The following is a 19,199-nucleotide window of genomic DNA, read 5'->3' as shown; positions in this document are numbered from 1 at the left end:
TGAGCCAGTAGCATTAGACAGATTCTACGCCTGGAAGAACAGAAGGAGAGAGAGAGAGAGAGAGAGAGAGAGAGAGAGAGAGAGAGAGTAGAGGCATCATGCTCCTCTGCTCCTCTATTAGTGTTGACAATGACATGATGCTTGTCATACTGTGCATCACAACACACCCACACACAGTTCCTCTCTTTCAAACTGCCATGGTGCCCCAGGGAAGGTGAGGTGAATGCTGAGGCCGGCTGTCATGGTTCAAATTAGACTCATGTGACATTTAAGTGCATTCAGTAAGTGTGAAGCTTTTTTGTTTACGTCTTGTTTGTTTAATAGTGTGTAAATTCTGCAAAATAACATTCTTCCAGATGAAAAATGCCTCTCCCTGTCTGATAGCTCCCGAATCCTGTATCATTAGTCAGACGGGGAACACTTTTCTCAAATAATGCAAAACCGCAGCCAGACCTGTCATTACAGAAATATGAAAAAGGAGATTGGTGGAGGGGGGAGGGGGAGCGAGAAAATGATTGAACTACAACAATATGTTAGGAAGGAAGGATACACGAGACTGAGAAAGACAAAACATTTGGTAATGAGAAAAAGAACAAGAGTGACGAAATTCAACATTGCTTCCTCAATTTTTTATCTTTTTAAGACCCTTTATTAAATCCACTTTTTATACAGGGTTTCACATTTGTAATTCTGAAAAAGGGCATGTAGACCTAGAGCTAATCGGTCCTCAAAAGGATTGATTCTGTGTTTGCAAGGCATTGGGAATTGAGAGTCGACTTCAAAGCTTGGAGTCGATTCCGTTCAGAAGAATCTTGCCATCTTCCTCCAAGTCCAGACTTTCGTGAAGTGCTTTGACTGTCGGGTAGACGTCTGCTGCGCGAGCTCGCAGGCTTGCAGTCTCAAAAAAAGTGCACATCGAGGGTGCATATCGGCAGTAGAGATTGTATAGAGCAGCCATTCCCAAACTGTGGTCCGCGGACCACTAGTGGTCCGTGAGGGTACTGCAGGTGGTCCGTGGAAAGGCAAAATACTTTTTTTTTTACCTTCATTTTACCAGGAAATTCCCATAAAAATAAAAAGTAAAAAGAATATGTAGACCTATATTGATATAAAATTTAAATTAAATTGTCATGTTATTGTGTGATTACTAAAATAGGCTAGTGGCGCTCGGCCGTCGACGTTCAAGTTCAGTCAGTGCCTCACTTTTTGAGGACTTGTAAACTTTAAATAATAACTCTAATAATTCCCTAAATTTGCCAAAGGTTTTGAAATGTTGACTATATCCAAGTGTTCTTATTACTGTATAGATTTCACACTCCATTGCAAAATAAGCCTGTTGTTTAAATGAACCCGATTATGCACTTGAGTAAATAAATAAAATACATATGTGGCAGCCGTTGTATAGCCTACAGTAAACTTTCTTTTAACAAGCCTGTTGTACTGATGTGATGACCAGTTATAGTTTTAGTGCTAGTAAACCTATTTAGAGGTGCGGATTAATTCAGGTAGGTCTGTGTGTAGACATAATTTTATTATGTGTATTATGAGGTGGTCCGCGAAATTTCTTGATTACAACTAGTGGTCCACAAACACAAAAAGTTTAAAAAACCCCTGGTATAGAGATCGACCCATACTGACTTTTTATAACTGAAACCCATACTAATTATCTGCATGTTTATGTGCCCGACACACAGAACCGATATATTATGGTTTTCACAGTTATAAAAGCACTGATTTCTCAAGTGCCTATGATATTAACAAAACTATAAAAAAAAACGTATTAATATTATTTTTTACAAATTCCAAATCTTTCTTTTTCACTTCACAAAAAAGTGTCTCCATATAAAAGCTTTGATCAGGTAAACAAACAGATACAAAGTCATGTCATACCTGCACCACTGTAGCCGCTCCGAAATCGCCTACCCTACCTTTAATGCTTCTACACTTTTAAATGTCCTTTTCATTTTCGATAGTTGACGAAGGGTGACTACAATATCACCTCATTGTACCCAGTTTGCGTTCATAGAGCGAACCTTTCGCTGATTGTTTACAGTTTAACGGACGTTTCTCCCAGAATCCGCGCAAAGCGTCATAATGGGGTGTAGGAATAGGAAAAAGGTGGATTCCAGAAGATTCGAGGAAACTAAAGCGGATTTACATAGCAATATTTCTACTGATAAACAAACAGGTATTGAAACTATATGCGTACTCGTCATGGCTGTACAATCTCCACACAATGCTACAGTATTAACCGCAATAAGAACATTTTTCAAATGTAGTGTAATGTCGAAACCTAACGACTAGAATCAGTTACTTAAATTTGTAGAAGATCACAAAGGACTGTAAATGCAAAAGGTGAAAAGCCCAACAACAATATCCAGAGGTGAATTTAAATAATTCCATCATCCTATGTCTGCTACTTTTAACAGAAGCAGTGTGCGCCATCTAAAAGCATCTCATCTCAGGGTGTGTTCATAATAACCACTGAGTGTATGTGTGCATGTTTGACCGTGGTGTGTGTGTGTTTGCCATGAACCTTTTTTTCGCCTCAGGGGATCCCAGACTGCTCTTCCAGTAAACATTGTTTCCATAGTGATAATGGAGAAGAGAGGAAGGAAGTGAAAAGGTGACAGCAAGAGTAATAAGAGAAAGAATGAGTGAGAGAGAACGTGTGTGTGTGTGTGTGTGTGTATCCAAAGAAATAAGCTGTGTGCCACGTATAATCACATCACAAGGAGATAAAGGGAACATTGTGGGCTCGGGATCATTCCTTTATTCTTAACACATTTCACGAAAACACACACACATTCAAACCCGAACAATGTTTAAGATTTGACTTGATTTCCTACCAGCATTGTTGCCATATATATTCTGCTCATGTCTGAGGGTCTCCCATTTTGTGTTTTTAGAAATAAAAAATAAATGTAGATAAAATGCATAAACAACCAATATAAAAAAGTGCATGAAAATAAAAACTTTGATAGTGAATGGAGATTCTCTCATTCGTACCAAGCATCACTTGAATCAGTGGACCTCAAGACGACAGATTAACATGGACACTGAGGTATCTGTATCTATGATAGTGTCAATTAGGTTTTGTTTCCTGAATATGTAAATGTATGAAATGTTAAGGGTGCTAAAGGAAATATGATTGTTCCAAAAATGATGGCCACCTTCAGGGCCTCATGCATTCTGGTTAAAATCCACTGAATGTAAACGTGATGGCGAGCAACCCATGTCATGCATTTCCAAAGGGCCTATGATATTAACAAAATTAAATGTAGAACATTTTATTATTATTGTCTTTTTTTCTTTCTTTTTTTCACTTCACATGGTGCCTGTCTCTGTGCTTCAGTCACAAATATCAACAAACACAGCAAACAGATTAAACAAGAGCATTTAAGGCACAGTATGGTAGTTTTCACAAGAGACGGAGCAATATGTGAATTTGCTGTCCCTTTTCAGTTGTGGTGTGTAATCCAGAAGTACAAAAAGTACATACAAATTCAAAATCATAGACCATTGATATTCTGTTTTGTATAATTGATCTATAAGACTGCTAGAAACCAGTTGCTTCTTTCGTTTCCACAGCAAGTATTCATTTGTTATTTTCCCCTCACGTGAGCCCTAGCGAGGGCCCCATGGTGTCCAGCACCTATAGTGTCTGAAAGCCACCGCTGTGAAACCTCCCCTCCTCTAACCCTCTCTTTCCCCTTTTCTCTCTCTTTCTCCAAGGTCTTGCCATCCCTGTGGCTCTGCGGCCGGACACCGTCCCACGTCCTATTCTGCTCTCTGGTTTCTGCTTGACACAGAGCCACCATAGGACACACAGAGTCCTCTTCTTCATCACTTTCCTCCTCCTCCTCATCCTCCTCCTCACGAGGCTGTGGAAATCTTACTAATGATGATGATGATGAAGATGAAGATGATGAAGATGAAGAAGGGTGAGAGTTGGAGTATACGTCCCGTTCATACACAGACAGGGGGAGCTGGAGGTAACGGCCGGCTGCGTATAAACAGCAGCAAGTTGGGACGCACTCCTGCCCTTCCCTCCTCAGAAGACGCAGGCGTTTGCGATACGGCCCGGACGGCGTCATGCAGGGCTGCAGGGCAGGAGGGGGGAGTGGTGTACTCGTGGCTGGAGTTTGGAGGGGACAAGGTATGGTTGTTTGACCTGATGGGAAACACCAGTCGCTCTGGAGGAGGATTTCATTTCTGAGACGCCGGAGAAGGTTGTTGATGAGCACAGATCGCCGCAAGAAGGACTCAGGGTCATCCATGAAACGCAGCTTCTCGAGAGAGAGACGTAGAATTTGAGCACGCTCCTCCAGGACTGGTGACACCTGCTGGCCCAGAAGACACTATGAGCATTCATAAGTGAGGTAAGGTCAGTTATCAGGAGTTATCATGTTGTGAGGAGGATCAAATCAAAGGGCAAGATATTATGGGGTGAAATGTTTCGTTTTGTTCGCAGAGGTATGCAGTGTCATAAAGTGATATACAGTAAATTTGAATCTGAAATCTGCATAAAAGTGCACTATGAGCAGAAAATAATTAAAAATGCCTGAGAAAATAACTTAAAGAGATCCCATGGTGTCAAGACTTGTATGGCTTAATATAACATAAATTATGTCTCTTACTGAAATATGTAGTAGAAAACCCATGAAAGATGTGTTATTTAAAAAATCCATTATATATTTGGACAATGGGCGGCGCCATTTTGTTTGCATTCTAGGTTGATGACGTAGAATGGTTGCACTCGGCAATCAACTGGCGCTACCCGTAGCTATTTTTACCACAACACACCTTGAAAAATGTTTCAGAGTAAAACAAAACCAATCAATTGCTTTGTAATTGCATTTAAAACACACGTTGTGCACACAAACTCTCTCTCTCTCTCATACACACATACACACACCACTAGATCGGCGTGTGCGCTCACACACACACATCTACGCACTGTGCGCGCACACACACGCTCAATCAGCTGTAATGTTATACATGAGGTTGACTTGCCTAGTTTGTCACCTGGTTCCGATTCGGCAGGCTAGCACTCTCCCTGGCTGAATCTGAAATCGCCCCCTATACCCTCAAATAGGGCACTATTTGAGGGGACAGCTATTTGTAGTGGTGTCCAAAACCATAGTGGACGTTATTGAGTGCACTCATTTAATCCCACATTGAACCGCAATAATGAGTGTACAGCTGATGTACACACAACAGCTGTCAGAATTCACACACTCGTTTTCATTCACTCGTCAAGTGAAATGAATTAGTGGATAACGTAGGGAATAGTGAATGAGGTTTTAGGGGGCGATTTCAGATTCAGCCCCTGTCGTGGAGACTGACGAGGGGGCAGCCCATAACACATCTCGATTGAGAACAGAGCAGTCTGTCAGATGTGTGTGTGTGAGCGTGCACGCGCGCGCCGATTTGTTGGTGTGTATGTGTGTGGGAGAGTGTTTGTGTGCACGTGTGTTTGAGTGTTTTTTAAATGCAATTACAAAGCAAATGATTGGTTTTGTTTAACATTTTTCGAGTTGTGTTGTGGTAAAAATAGCTACGGGTAGCGCCAGTTGATTGCAGAGTGCAAACATTCTACGTCATCAACCTAGAACGCAAAAAAAAGGCGCCGCCCATTGTCCAAATATATAATGGATTTTTTATATAACGTGGATCTTTCATGGGTTTTCTACTACATATTTCAGTAAGAGACATCATTTATGTTATATTAAGCCATACAAGTCTTAAGACCATGGGATCCCTTTAAGCGTTTGTATTTTCATATAGCTTTCTAACAGCTGAAGTCTGAGTCGATCCAAATAATGTCAAACTAATGGTGTGTTCACACTTGTAGTTCAGTTATTTTGGTCCGGACCAAAAAAGAAAATGATATGAGATGTGTTCACACTTGACATGTTTGGTTTGAATAAAACAAACCCTGGTGCGATTGCTCTGTTAGTGCGGTTGATTTGAATAAATGTGAATGCTGCCATCCGAACCCTGGTGCCCACCAAACAAGCGGACAGAGACCGCTGAAAAGATGGGTCTCGGTACGCTTCCAAACAATCTCTGGTGTGGTTCGAACGAAACATGAACGCAACATGGGCCAAAGACATGCAAACCAACCAAAAACGGGATATGACCCTAAAAAGGACAGCATGTCAAAGCATACCTGTTATTTTTCGTCATAGTCGCGATGTTGCCCATCACGGTTCGCTACAGGTATCAGAACCTTGTCTCTTTTCTGTGTGTATCGGAGGGATTCCTCCCGCTGTTTTGACTCCTTTACACATTTTATAAGCTCTTCACGAGTTCTCAGGTGGTCAAAATACCATCATGCACATACATCGAGAGCGCATTTAGCCCAGCACACAGCATTGTTTTGGATGTTCGGTAAGTTCCATTGCGAAATATACATAATAAAACATCAGGTTGTGAACATATCCCTATGCCTTTGGGTTCTGTATCTTTATGTTCAGTGTTATTTTTTGGTCTGGAGTGGACCAAATAAACCAAGCGAACCGAACTAAGTGTGAACATACCCTTAGCAGGGCTCGACATTAAACTTGTTCACGTGCTTGTCCTTTGGACAAGTAAATCTGTCATTCACTTGTCCGAGTAAAAAATTTGCTTGTCCGGAAAAAATTTGATTTTTTTGAGTGTGTTGAAAATAAAATTTATTCTGAAGAAATATTCTCACCATTGTTCTCACATATTTAAATCTGCATATTTGTGATATTTTTACCTTTTAAAAAGGGAATTTTCCCCCTAATCTTATTAAATATAGGCTATGCTTCAGCTTTCCTTTTATATTCTTAAATTTGATCAAAATTAAATAATTTACACTGAAAAATTGGTTGGCACCAATAGCCTCGTGGGCAGTGCGCTGACATACAGCGTTGTTGCGCTTGGGGCGACCCGAGTTCGAGTCCCAGCTCGTGGACCTTTCCCGATCCCGTCCCCCTCTCTTTCTCCCACTTCGCTTCCTGTCTACCTACTGTCCTATCATAAAAAATAAAAAAATACAACTGCATTCAATAATGTTATGAGATTGTTTTACATAATTTTTTGAATGTACAAATAAGAAAAGCTGGAAAGAATGTTTAAACATGAAACTAAAACGCCAGTAGGTGGCGGCAGGAGACCATCTAAATGAGCGAGTCATTGAGTTGATACGTTCAAACGGCTGATTCATTCAAGAATGAGGCAGTCGTTTACAAATAGGTAATTGAATCTTTGATTCAACCGATTCATTCAAAATGCTGAATCATTCAGTAACACGCTGTTGCGGTGACACGCGTTCTGTGTGATCTTTGTTTGGAACTATTTTCGCAGCTGAAATACAACAAAAACAGTCAATATTGCATCTAAAATGTAAGTGACTTAATGTTAATAATTGTTTATGGAACTGTCATATGAAATCAGTGTCAGTTTCAGTCGTGATGTTTAATTTCATGATGTCACATTTGATGTGATTTCTCCTCGAGAGGCTGTGCGAGCGTCAACAGCGCAATGTTACCGTCAGTTCATTATACATTATATAACGTTATTATTATCCACTATCAATCGCCACTTACACTAATAAATGCAGAATCATTCTTGCATTTTGGTGATTTCCCTAGTTATTTTTTGTTAAGGACGTTTTATCAGGCTACTTGTCCGGTCGGGCAAGTAAAATTCTCTTTCACATGCCCCTTCGGATAATCCACTTGTCCCGGACAAGCGTTAATGTCGAGCCCTGCTTAGTGTTCACACTGTCATTTTTAAGACCGAACCTTAAGATAGCAAACAAAACCAAAACGGCTTTTATGACGTATATTTTGCAGCAGAACTTACCAAACATCAAAACAGTGTTGTGTGCTTACATGATGGTATTTTTTCGAGCTGAGAACTCAAGAACAGCTTATAAAATGTGTAAAGGAGTCAAAACATTCAGGAATTCCTCTGTTGCACACAAACGAAGATTTGCTGCAAGGATTTGCTGCCGTTTGTAGCAAATGTAATGGGCAACACAGCTCCTATGACGAGAAAAAACTGGTTTGTTTTGGTATTCTGTCTTTTTTAGGGTCGTATAGGGTCTGTCTTTTTTAGAGTCACATCCTGTTTTTGTTTTGTTTAGATGTCTTTGGTCCGCGATGCATTCTTATTTCAGTTGAACTGCACAGGAGTTTGTTTGAAAGCAGATAGAGACCCACCTTTCAGCTGTTTCGGTTCGTTGTTTGGTGCACGCCAAGATTTATTCAATTGAATCGCACTGACAGAGCAATTGCACCAGAGTTCGTTTTAATTAAACCAAACCTGCTAAGTGTGAATACATCCTAAATGTTAAAGTACAACTGAAAAATACAGTTGTTTTGTTGCTCAGTGAATTTTTGCAGGCAGAATCCAGTAGGAATCAGCACAATCGGTAATTTCACGCCATGGTGAAAGATTTCCACGTGCAGATTTTGCAATGGGTTCAAGTTGGTCATGCAAATTCTCTGCGTTAACCAAAAGAAAGCTGCTTGGCTTGAAAGTGACTTCTGTGTGAGTTGTGCTTTATACATAACTGCACTATTGACAACAGACAATGGATCAAAGTTTGACTCGTGTGACCACACCTTTACAATATATACAAATGTTGTCCAATTGACCAAACTTTAATAACCCTTGTTTACAGATTCTATAATAGTAATAGTGTGCAAAAATTGTTACAGTCATATAATTTTATGATTTACTAAAGTGAAAAGCAGGAATATGATGTGTTGTTTAGAAATATGCAGAATTCTGTAGACTCACAGTGTGACAGTAACTCCTGAAGCTCAGTACAGGTTCTTCATCCTCCACAAACTTCCTCTTGAAATAAGAGATACGTGAAATGGCCACACGATCTATCACATTATCAGGAGCTCGTCTGTAATGGGGCTCTGGAGACAAAATGGGATGGTTCATTAATAAACTGGAATGAAGAGAATTGGCTTGTTTTAGTGTCAAAACTGGATCTACTTTGGAACAGAACATCGTGAGCACCATCTGTTCATGGTTGTCTGTTTTTCAGAAATGAGATTAGTTTCAAACCTTCTCTGAGCCCTTGGGTGTCACCCCCTGGTGGTGAGGGGGTAGAGACGCAGCTTTTACTGCAGTGTTCAGATTCCCAGATCGGTTGGTAGATTGACGGCGGTGCTTCAGCCTCAGGTTCACAAAAGGCGTTCATTGATAAGACCAAAGCCATGGTTTCGCCTCAGTTCTAAACAACAAACACACAAACATGTAATGAAATCATTATGGTAAAGGGATAATTCTCTCACAAATTCTGTCACAATTTGCTCACATTGATGGCATTCCGAACCTGTATTACTTTCTTTCTTTTGTAGAACCCAAAAGAAGATATCAGTCTTTTTTATCTGTACATTGAAAGGAGTCTAATGTTGTTTTGGACCCCTTTGACTTTCATTGTATAGACAAAAACAGTTGAAATATTGGTATTTATTTCTTAAAGCAGAGGCCCACTTCTTAGTAAAACTTAATGCTAGTAAAGTTTTTTGCACAAAATGTAATACATAGTTTTTTTAAAAACTGTCCAATTCTCTAAAAACAGCCCCTTTGCAAAGCTTGTATTACATTTATGTCACTTTTACAAAACACTAGGCAGGTTTCCATTACATATTTGCGCAAACCTTTAGAGATATTTTTTAAATGTCGATAAAAAAGTATTGCAAAATGACAGCGTTTCCATTAACCAATGTTATGTGACTAAAACAAAAATGTTTCCCTCTCGCAATAAGTCATTCCTAAAATCATGGCAACGGATGTTGGTAGGTTTATGTATATTGCTGCCACCACACTAGCCATTATTTTTAATCGAAAGAGACGTAGGTGTGTTATCCAAGCATTAATGGCAAGAAAAAACCCTTATATTTGGGAGCGACCATGTATGATGTTTCTGTGCGGTTACAGTTATTTCTGGATGAACAGATTAACCTTTTTTGAGATGTGCAGTGCAATAGGGCAATATATATATATGAAAAAAGAACATACCTCGCCATCTTTAAAAAATGATAATGTGACTTTTACGTACACCAGGTGACCTGTAAATGTGGAAAAAACATTGCAGTTTTGCGAAATGTTCCTTTTTCGAATTGCCTGAAATACCACCTCTTGCGAGCGTAAAAGCTTTTTGCGATATATGGGAGTTTCCAGTGTTTCCATTGGGTGTATTTTGCAATTCGCAATTTGAAGAGTAATAGAAACGCAGCTAATCTGTTCTGAAATGTGTTTCTCATACTGTTAAGATTGAATTGATATCATTAGAGACTTAAAAAAAACAAAACAAAAAACAGATTCTTGCATCTTAGTATCAAAACATGTCTTATTTCCCAATGGGGAGCAGGTTTTGAGTTCTGAAAGTAGATACAGTATGTTTTCATATGAACTCTTTTATCTCAAAAGATCAGGGACAATTTGAATCCTCATTATGACCCCTTTAAAGAAAGCAACCTCTCAACAACACTGTTCTACTTCACATTCTTCAGTTATTTCCTCTATCTTTGAAGACTGTATTAACAAGGCATTTTGATAAACACACGGGAACCTATAAAAGAGCTAATAGAGCAAAACCACACAAACACACTCTCAAACTCTCCGAAAACTACATAGCGAGAGAACAAGATTCAATAAAACCTGCTAAGAAAGGGAAGATATCTGTTTGTGTGATCTCTCTTTAATCATTTTGTTCTCTGTTCTACCACATACACAGTGACAGGAGAGAGAGAGAGAGGAAAAGTTCTGGATGACTGCCTCTACAAAGGTCATTAATCTTCACTGACAATTTCACACACACACTATTACTCTCATGTAGTGGGTTCAGTTGGCACATATTGAAATGCTGTTTCGCCATGCAGGCTGTTCTGCACAATTCTCACATGGCAACAAACTAACTTGTAACTATTAGGGCTGTCAATTGATTAAAACATTTAATGTACATGGAATGTCACTTAATTATTCAGATGAATCACATCAGTATTTACTGAGAAAATGCCCCCAAATAAGATAATGTATTACACTTTTCTGGCAAAAAAAAAGCATCTTTTATTTCCATATCATTAATCATTGTCGGTCTGCCGGATGTAGATTGATACAAGAAACATGTCTTCCAGCTGCAATATTTTTATTTGTTTTATTTTGTTTGTATATATATATATATATATATATATATATATATAAAACATTTTAATAATTAATTGCACAAATTAAATTGACTGCTGTATAAATAAGTCATTAAAAAGTCGGTAAAACTGAAATGGTAAAAATCCCACAAAGAGTGTTTTTTTGTTTTGTTTTTGCACGCACAGACAATGTTCCTCTTGCAGTAAGCTTAATTCGGCTGTAATAACCCGTCCTCTTTTCAGTCTGTGTCCACAGGGTTTGGATCACACTGAGCTCATGTGAGAGAGACTTGTTTAATCAGAGCAGATCCCGCTCTCCTTCTCTCCCTCGTACTGTCGTTACCTGTTTCTCATTCCGCCCACAACTCTGCTTTGAATTTACGCTTTAGAAGACAGAGAGCTGACACAGAAGCAGAGCTCGCTCAAACACACACACGCGCGCGCACACACAAACACACACACAAGCTGTCTGTCTTTGTCTCTTTGCTCGTTTTGTGCTTTTATGCACTCTCTCTCTCCATCTCATCCACTTTCCTTTTCATGTGAAGAAAACATAAAAAGGTGCTGGATCTGTTGGATTTGCACCTCATCAGTCATACTCGCACACATACACAAATATCACAGGCTACAGAAGGGAGTGTGTGCTAGAACTGTGAGGCTCAGTAGATGCTAAAACTACAAATTATAAAACACAGTTGATGCTAAAACCAGACAGAGAAAGCGAAAAAAGAAAGAAAGAAAGAATGAGCGATCCAAACTAAGGAATCATGTAAGGGATAAGCTTTCAGTTTGTGCCGTTGTGGTTTTTCCTATGTAAGAACCACAATTGCAGGTTTCCATCGAGGTAATGTCGTTTTTGGCTTAACTCACTAAAACCACAACATCCAAAGCTCATAATACTCTTTACTTGGTCATAAAAAGCTGACTCACTCACTCACTTAACTTTCTTAATAGGGACATACAGTATATGTCAAAAGTTTGGAAAAAATGTAAATGTTTTAGTGCTCACCATTGATGCATTTGATCAAAAATACAGTAACATTTTGAAATATTATTATAATTTAAAATAGCAGTTTTCTTTGTAAATATATAGTAATATGTAATTTATACCTGTGATCAAAGCTGAATTTCCAGCATCATTACTGCAGTCTTCACCGCAGTGTCACATGATCCTTCAGAAATCATTCTAATATGCTGATTTGATGCTTATAATTTATTATGTTATACTTTGTTATCACAGGAATACATTATATTTTAAAATATCCACAAATAGAAAACAGTTCTTTTCATTTGTAATAATATTTCAAAATATTATTGTTTTAGTAAATAAATGCAGCCTTGGTGAGCAGAAGAGACTTCTTTCAAAACATAAAAAACAATTCATGTTTCCAGACTTTTGTAATGTTTCCTAACTTTTTTTTTTAAATAATGTTTTTTTTTTTAAAGAAGTCTCTTATGCTTACCAATGCTGCATTTATTTGATTGTTTGATAGCTCAAATTCTTGCTTTTTTTTCAGCCATTACTCCAGTCTTCAATGTCACATGATCCTTCAGAAATTATTCTAATATGTGGATTTGCTGCTCAGGTAATATTTCTTATGATCAATGTTTAAAACGATTGTGCTGCTTAATATTTTTGGATACATTTTTACAGGTTTAACCCCCCTAACCCAAAACCTTTGAGTGGTAATATATATATTTAATTATAATTAATATTTAAAAAAGTAATTGCATTTACATCATATAAATAATTATATAAAATGTTACTTAAAACATCTCTAATGCCCCTAAAGGTAGGTTTTGTCAGATTACTTCTGCAGGGGACATACACTTCTTTTGTATAGCTTATAAAGAACAATAGTCTTACTGGGTGGTTAGTCTTCCAGCAAATGTATTCCTTTAAAATGATTAAAACAATTTCCAAAATGCCTTGTCAGTAGAAAGTAAGCCAGAAAGAGAGACAGAGCAGACATAAGAAAACAAAACACTGCACAATTAGTCAGTTACGACAACAACTTGAGGCATCAGCTCATATTCTGCTCTGCTCTCTGGAACACCAGGCTGACAGATCATTCTAGAACTCCATCGAAAGTTGACCACAAATGTGTTCTTGGTCTGTGTGGCACATGCACAGAGCAAAAGAGTCATCATCAACGCCACATTCGGCCCACACAGCCTGACCCAGAAACAGACACGTGATTTATGAGAAACATGAGTAACTGATATAAACACTCGAGTTCAAAGATGTAATTTATGACAAAATATGGAGGCGAAACTGTGCGGTTCACAGAGGGAACAATTTCTGATGTGAATTTATGACTTTCTAGTGAGAACCATATTCTGAATGAAAAATACACAAGTGTATAGAAGTGGTTCAACCACGTTGTATGAAGCAGTTTATAATACTTTTATTGTGCTTTTTCGAGATTTGTCATACACTAGGATATTTTTCCACAGAAGAAAAAAAAGTCAAACAGGTTTAGAACAACATGAATGATTTCTGTAATTCATGCACGCACATGCAGAACCCACATTGACTACAAAGAGTCACACAGTAACGTGTGAAACACACCCTGCTGCGGTGACGCCCCAATGTCCATAAGGTGAAAAGTCTTCACAGAGACTTCGCCAACCGTTAGGCTATTACACACACACACTTACATCTCCAGGAATTATCATCCATCTGCTCAGAAACTGCTTTCTGTCGGGGTGCTGGAAGCAGTTAAATCATGTGTGTCCTCCTCAGGGTGCAGGACTTCCATTCAACAGTTTGGGTTAAAGCTTCCTATGACCTGAATCTATCAGCAAGACACAGGTTTTTTTTTAAGAATCGAAATGTTGCGTTGGGGGTCTGAACACATCCTGCAGACTGTAATCTAGGTCATTAGGTAGTCTCTTTAATTCTCACACACACACAGAAAATGTAGGCAACACCCAGTTTAGGAGGTAAAACATCAATCCAAACATGCCTGGCTGGCACACACATACAAAGAAAGAAAGAAAGAGCGGGGGGAAATGAGGGAAAAAATGAAAGAGGAAAAAAAGAGAGGTAGGAACACCCTTCCTGCCTGCCAAAAGCTCTGTGGCTGCTCAGCTTGTCTAGGTTGCATCCAACTCGGAGCAAGAGAGAAAAAAAGTTACACCATGTCTGCACTGCAAGCGAAGAGTGTAACAGTGTTAGACAGGTAAAATAGGAGAAAAATTATATCGACTCCGGCCAAAAACCATGTGTGTGTGAGGTTAGCGCTGTAACATGATCGTGTTGACACAATGCCACATCAGTGCTGAAGGAATGTTCTGGCTACCCATGCATCCCTGCTGTTAAGAGTCAGAGCCTGAGGCTGTGTGTGTGTGTGTGTCTGTCTGAGACAGAGGGAGAGGAGCACGTGCTCTGTGTGTACTCAAAGAGGAAGGGTAATCACATCATCCATGCTATCAAATGAGTATGAGTTGTACATAATGGTACGGGCTCTGATTTATTTTTTATGGGATGGCTGTGATTTGTGTTCAGACAGCAAGTTAAGTGAGTTTTTGTCTATTGAAAGTGTGAGTTTTTTCCTATTTTGTTTTGTCGTATGAACTCACACAACATTCAAAACAAATGCATTGTTTAATTTAGCATAATCGTTAATATTAAACCTATCCAATGGGTGGAAAACCGACTGCATATTATTCTGCAATGAGTGAAATAATCGCTCACAAAGGCTGCATTCATTTGATCAAAAACTGCAAAAAAAAAAAGCTTTGTCACTTTTGATCAATGTAATGTATCCTCGCTAAATTAAAGTATTAATTTCTTAAATAAAAAAACAAATCTTTTGCATGGTGGTGTAATGTGCTAGTTCGGCTTCATCCAGCATGTGTATTTAATATTCGATTACACCTCGAGTCATACCTGGACAGAGAGATAAAGAGAGTGTAGCTCGACAATCCAAAAACCTGACTGTGGAGCATGTGTTTGTACCAAATTTGATGACTGTACAGTTTTCGCCACATACAGTATCTAATGTTGATCTACAGTTTCTATAGTGGGTGTTTGAATGAGGTGAGGCTTTGAATGAGTCAGTTTGACAGGAAAATGATCTGCACAGGATGTGCCGTGTCCCTCCCAAACCACAGTTTTCTGAAAGCTGCCCTGGTTAAAGTTTTAGATGATTATGAGCAGCCTGCAGACTCCTCAGAAGTCTCTTGAAGTAAATCCTCACTGTGCCCAGACACAAATGACTGGAATGGACTGATGAGAACCACAGGCGGTAAACGATTGCGTGGGTTTTCCTTTGTGCCTGCTGTAGATCGAGGGATCAATGCGTGGCAGTATGCCAGACACTCTTAAACTGGCACAGCAGGCACGTGCAGAGGGGGGGGCTTTGGGTGCTCGAGCCCCTGCCCTTTTTCAAAATGAATCAAAAGTGCCCCTCTCAGACAAATATCAATGATAATATTGTGGTCAATAAAACTAAATAAATAAATGTGATTATTATAACATGACATTGATGACAATGTATACAATAGTAACGAACGGCTCAAAAGTCGGACAATTTCTGTTGAGGCGTTGCCATAACGCGTTGCTGTGCGTTTTGATTGATTGCTGATTTTCCTCTGTTCGGAAGCGGCTCTCGAGCCAAATATGGTCCTTTCAGAGAGTATGTGGCCCTTTTTACAGTCTATGATGTGGCCTTACGGGAAAAATGTAAACCAATATTTTTTTTCATCCATAATCAGAGCTAATGTGTTGATTTAATTACAAATCTATATATTATATATTTTAAAGTATTACACAATTCACCAATGCCCGTTTGTCATGTAGCCTATATACACCAACCAATCGTGATCTGGCAAAGCAAGTTCAAATTCCATTGGGCATGTGAAGTGGAGCGGTAATTTTCTGTTCTTATTCATAAATCGGTTGAAAACTACATGGACAGACGAACTAACGTTTCGGGCTTTCGGTAGGGTGCGCGCGTGTACCGAACGGTTATGAATGCAATCTATAACAGTTAACAGTCGGCCTGTTTAAAGCGCGGAACACACTTCAATCCGAGTTCCCACACGAACATATTAAGTATTCAGTCCATTTTATCACGAAATTCAAACGATAAATGCCGTTTTAACGCTCTATTATGTGACGTGACAGATAGACGCGTATCAGTTCAACTTCAAGCGGCAGCGCGCGGCGCGCGAGTGAACGCGATCATCTCTTCCTAAAGAAATGAATATCTTAAGGTATGTTGAGGATACATTACAACTTACTGAAACGTATCATATGTTGTGTAATCGCTCCATCTGTGTTTCAACCGCGGAAAGACAATAAAACAGCTTGTAAACAAACAATGTCATGTAGAATCACATTTACCTCAGAAGTCATTCAGTGTCCACAGCTGTGAGTTCACTAGAGAGATTAACTCTTTCACTGAACACATGCACTATATTAGCCTATATATTCGTTATATTAGCCTATATATATATTCATTATATACCACTTAGCCTGTTAGTGATGTCTTGTTTATTTAATGTATGTTTAAATAAACCTGTCATGAAAATTACAGCCACTAAATGATTATATTTCAACAAATAAATCAAAAAAATAATAATAATTAGATTTACATATTAATGCAAAAACTGCTTTATGTGAAGCTTATGAGTGTTGATTATTATATCTAAAAATAAATAGCAAATGAATTTAGGCTAATAGTTTGGGCTCTGTTGTTAATCTTTAATAGCAATATGTAAGGGCTCCCTATATAGTTTACAGCATTATCTTTAAGAAACTTTTAGTTATAATTGAATTCATTTAAGAACAGACAATTTTTTTTTTATTAAACCACTGTTGAATAAAAATTAATAAAACACAATTTTGTAAAACTGCTGTACCGAATCCGTACTGAACCGTGACTTCAAAACCGAGATACGTACCGAACCGTCAGTTTTGTGTACCGTTACACCCCTAATATATATATATATATATATATATATATATATATATATATTTACATATATTTACATATTGCCCCTTTTTTACATTTGAGCCCCTGCCTCTGAAGAACTCTCTGCACGGCCCTGTGGCACAGTGATCTCAGGGGGAATACCCACATGCACACAAACACACACACTCCTGCCCCCCGGCACCAGGAACAGATGCCACAGCCATCGCAGTGAACCCATTGCTGATAATGAAGCAAGAAATAATCCCACTCTCACACACATACCAATTCAGCCACGCACAATAGCGTCTCTCTCTTGCACAACGACAACAATAGCCTTACACACAGATGTGCAATTGCCTTACACCACACAGACACCAATGCACAATTTTCCCGTGCAACAGTAATCGTGCATTCATGAGGACAACACACTCTGTGTCCATCTTTAAAGGTATTGTGCTTTCATCTTGTACACTTCATCTCCTTCTAAGGGAATCAAGCAGTAACAGAATTCTGGCACCCTGCCCTTCAAACACACACAGAGCTTAAGTGTTTGAATGTGTGAAAGGAAAGGTGTGTGACCTCTCTGTCATTAGCTTTTTAGAGATTCAAAGTGTAATTGTAGTCATTTTACTACAAAAATGAAGGAATGAAGACCTTGGTTCATCGCACATATAGCTACACATAAATATTTTTATTTGGCTAAATATATAGCCTATTATAGACATCAAAGAATGTTTTAGAAATACTTTAAAAAGAGAATTTATCACTACAGGGCCATTTAATATAAACTAGTGAAGACAAAAAGGTGTTTACAGGACACTGTGCATTCCTACATAGCCAGTATTTATAGGCTACATTTAAGCTAATATTCCCTTACTACAACTTCCCATAACGCAGTAGACTGTGTGTACTCTAGTGCGCTTGAACGAAATAGTTGTAACACACTTCAGAGCTCATAAGTGTAGTTCATCTGTGTTGGCACTGTGCCATATCTGTCTGCCTCCGGAGAATGGTGGCGCGGAACTCTTGATAACCGATTAGTGTGAATATGTTTAGTATTACTCTGGCTTACCTTTAACTATAGTGATGGCTAAGTCAAAAGATGTGTTGTTATGGAGCGCAATCAGATGTGTCGTTATAGACGCGCTCTTGTTTTCTCCTCTGGGTTCCGCTTCTGTATTCCCGATGGGTTCATCAATAACTACTTAGGCTATCCACGATCCATCAGCGCGAGCTTCGCTGGCTTACAACAATCGATAGGGTTCGACGGAAAATATATCATCCAACGCCGAGCAGTCAATCAGCGCCCGAACAAAGCCGCTGTGATGTGACGGAATCTCCGCTGCGTGTCCGCGCAGGTCGCTCTGCTTTGTGCCACAGTGACCTCACCGGCAGACGGTGCGTCGTTGCAGTGTTTGCTTTGAACTGGGCTCGTTAACATCAATGGACACGAGCAGCGGCGCCCCATTCCTCGGAATAAACAGCAGCTTTTTTTTGCTCAGGATCAGTCTCGTCCTGTCCCAGCAGCAATGCTCCCCCGGTGGTTTGCGTGTGTGTCTGCTTTTGGTCAGAGGAGCTGCGTTAACTTGCGCCCGGGAACGCGCAGCATAAGTGGAGCGGGCGGGCACGGGGCCAATCATCTGTTAGACATTTCCCTTTTCAGGAGCGGCGGTCCGTATTTTCCAGCCGCGCTCCTGCGCGCTTTTCTCCTGTGTTCCCTATAGAAGAGGTGGCGTGAATGCCAAGTCGTGCCGATTTTTGGTTCTGTGGCTGGGGTAGCCTACAATTCCCTCCATCACTCTCTGCCCTCTCACACGCGCACACACTTGTACACTTATTGTAAAGATCTCCCATAGACGTCCCATGATTTTTAGAGTTTATTTTGCCCATATGTTTTTTTTTATTGAAGACCGTCAGTCTGTTTTGAAGGTTTATTGTATTTTGAGGACATTTTCAGAAATATGGCTCTCAGTGAAATACAGTGAAACACACACATGCACACACATGTCTGATTCGCTATCTTTGTGGGGACTCTCCATAGACTCTCCAATGGTTTTTATACTGTACAAACTGTAGGTATATTATACCCCTTACACTAACCCTACCCCTAAACCTACCCATCACAGAA

The 19,199-nt window shown here is 39.3% G+C and overlaps 1 protein-coding gene across 2 annotated transcripts; it reads right to left on the bottom strand.

The window, feature by feature from the left end:
* Window positions 1–2,740: 2,740 nt before the first annotated feature.
* sertad4 (SERTA domain containing 4) lies at window positions 2,741–18,923 on the bottom strand. 2 transcript variants are annotated; one of them, XM_079842415.1, is made up of 4 exons: window positions 18,144–18,923; window positions 9,061–9,229; window positions 8,782–8,909; window positions 2,741–4,343 (listed from the first exon to the last, which is right to left on the bottom strand). In XM_079842415.1, exons 2-4 carry the CDS (start codon window positions 9,212–9,214, stop codon window positions 3,606–3,608), a joined length of 1,020 nt encoding a protein of 339 aa, XP_079698541.1. In that variant the 5' UTR covers window positions 9,215–9,229; window positions 18,144–18,923; the 3' UTR covers window positions 2,741–3,605. The 2 variants fall into 2 exon arrangements, with proteins under 2 accessions (XP_079698541.1, XP_079698540.1); XM_079842414.1 differs by having other exon boundaries at window positions 2,754–4,346; window positions 18,144–18,782.
* Between the last annotated feature and the right edge of the window lie 276 nt (window positions 18,924–19,199).

Source organism: Gobio gobio (assembly GCF_949357685.1).
Source record: "Gobio gobio genome assembly, chromosome: 18".
NCBI classification, from domain to species: domain Eukaryota; kingdom Metazoa; phylum Chordata; class Actinopteri; order Cypriniformes; family Gobionidae; genus Gobio; species Gobio gobio.
Note: the sequence above shows the minus strand (reverse complement) of the source record. Positions and strands in the feature narration are given on the sequence as shown.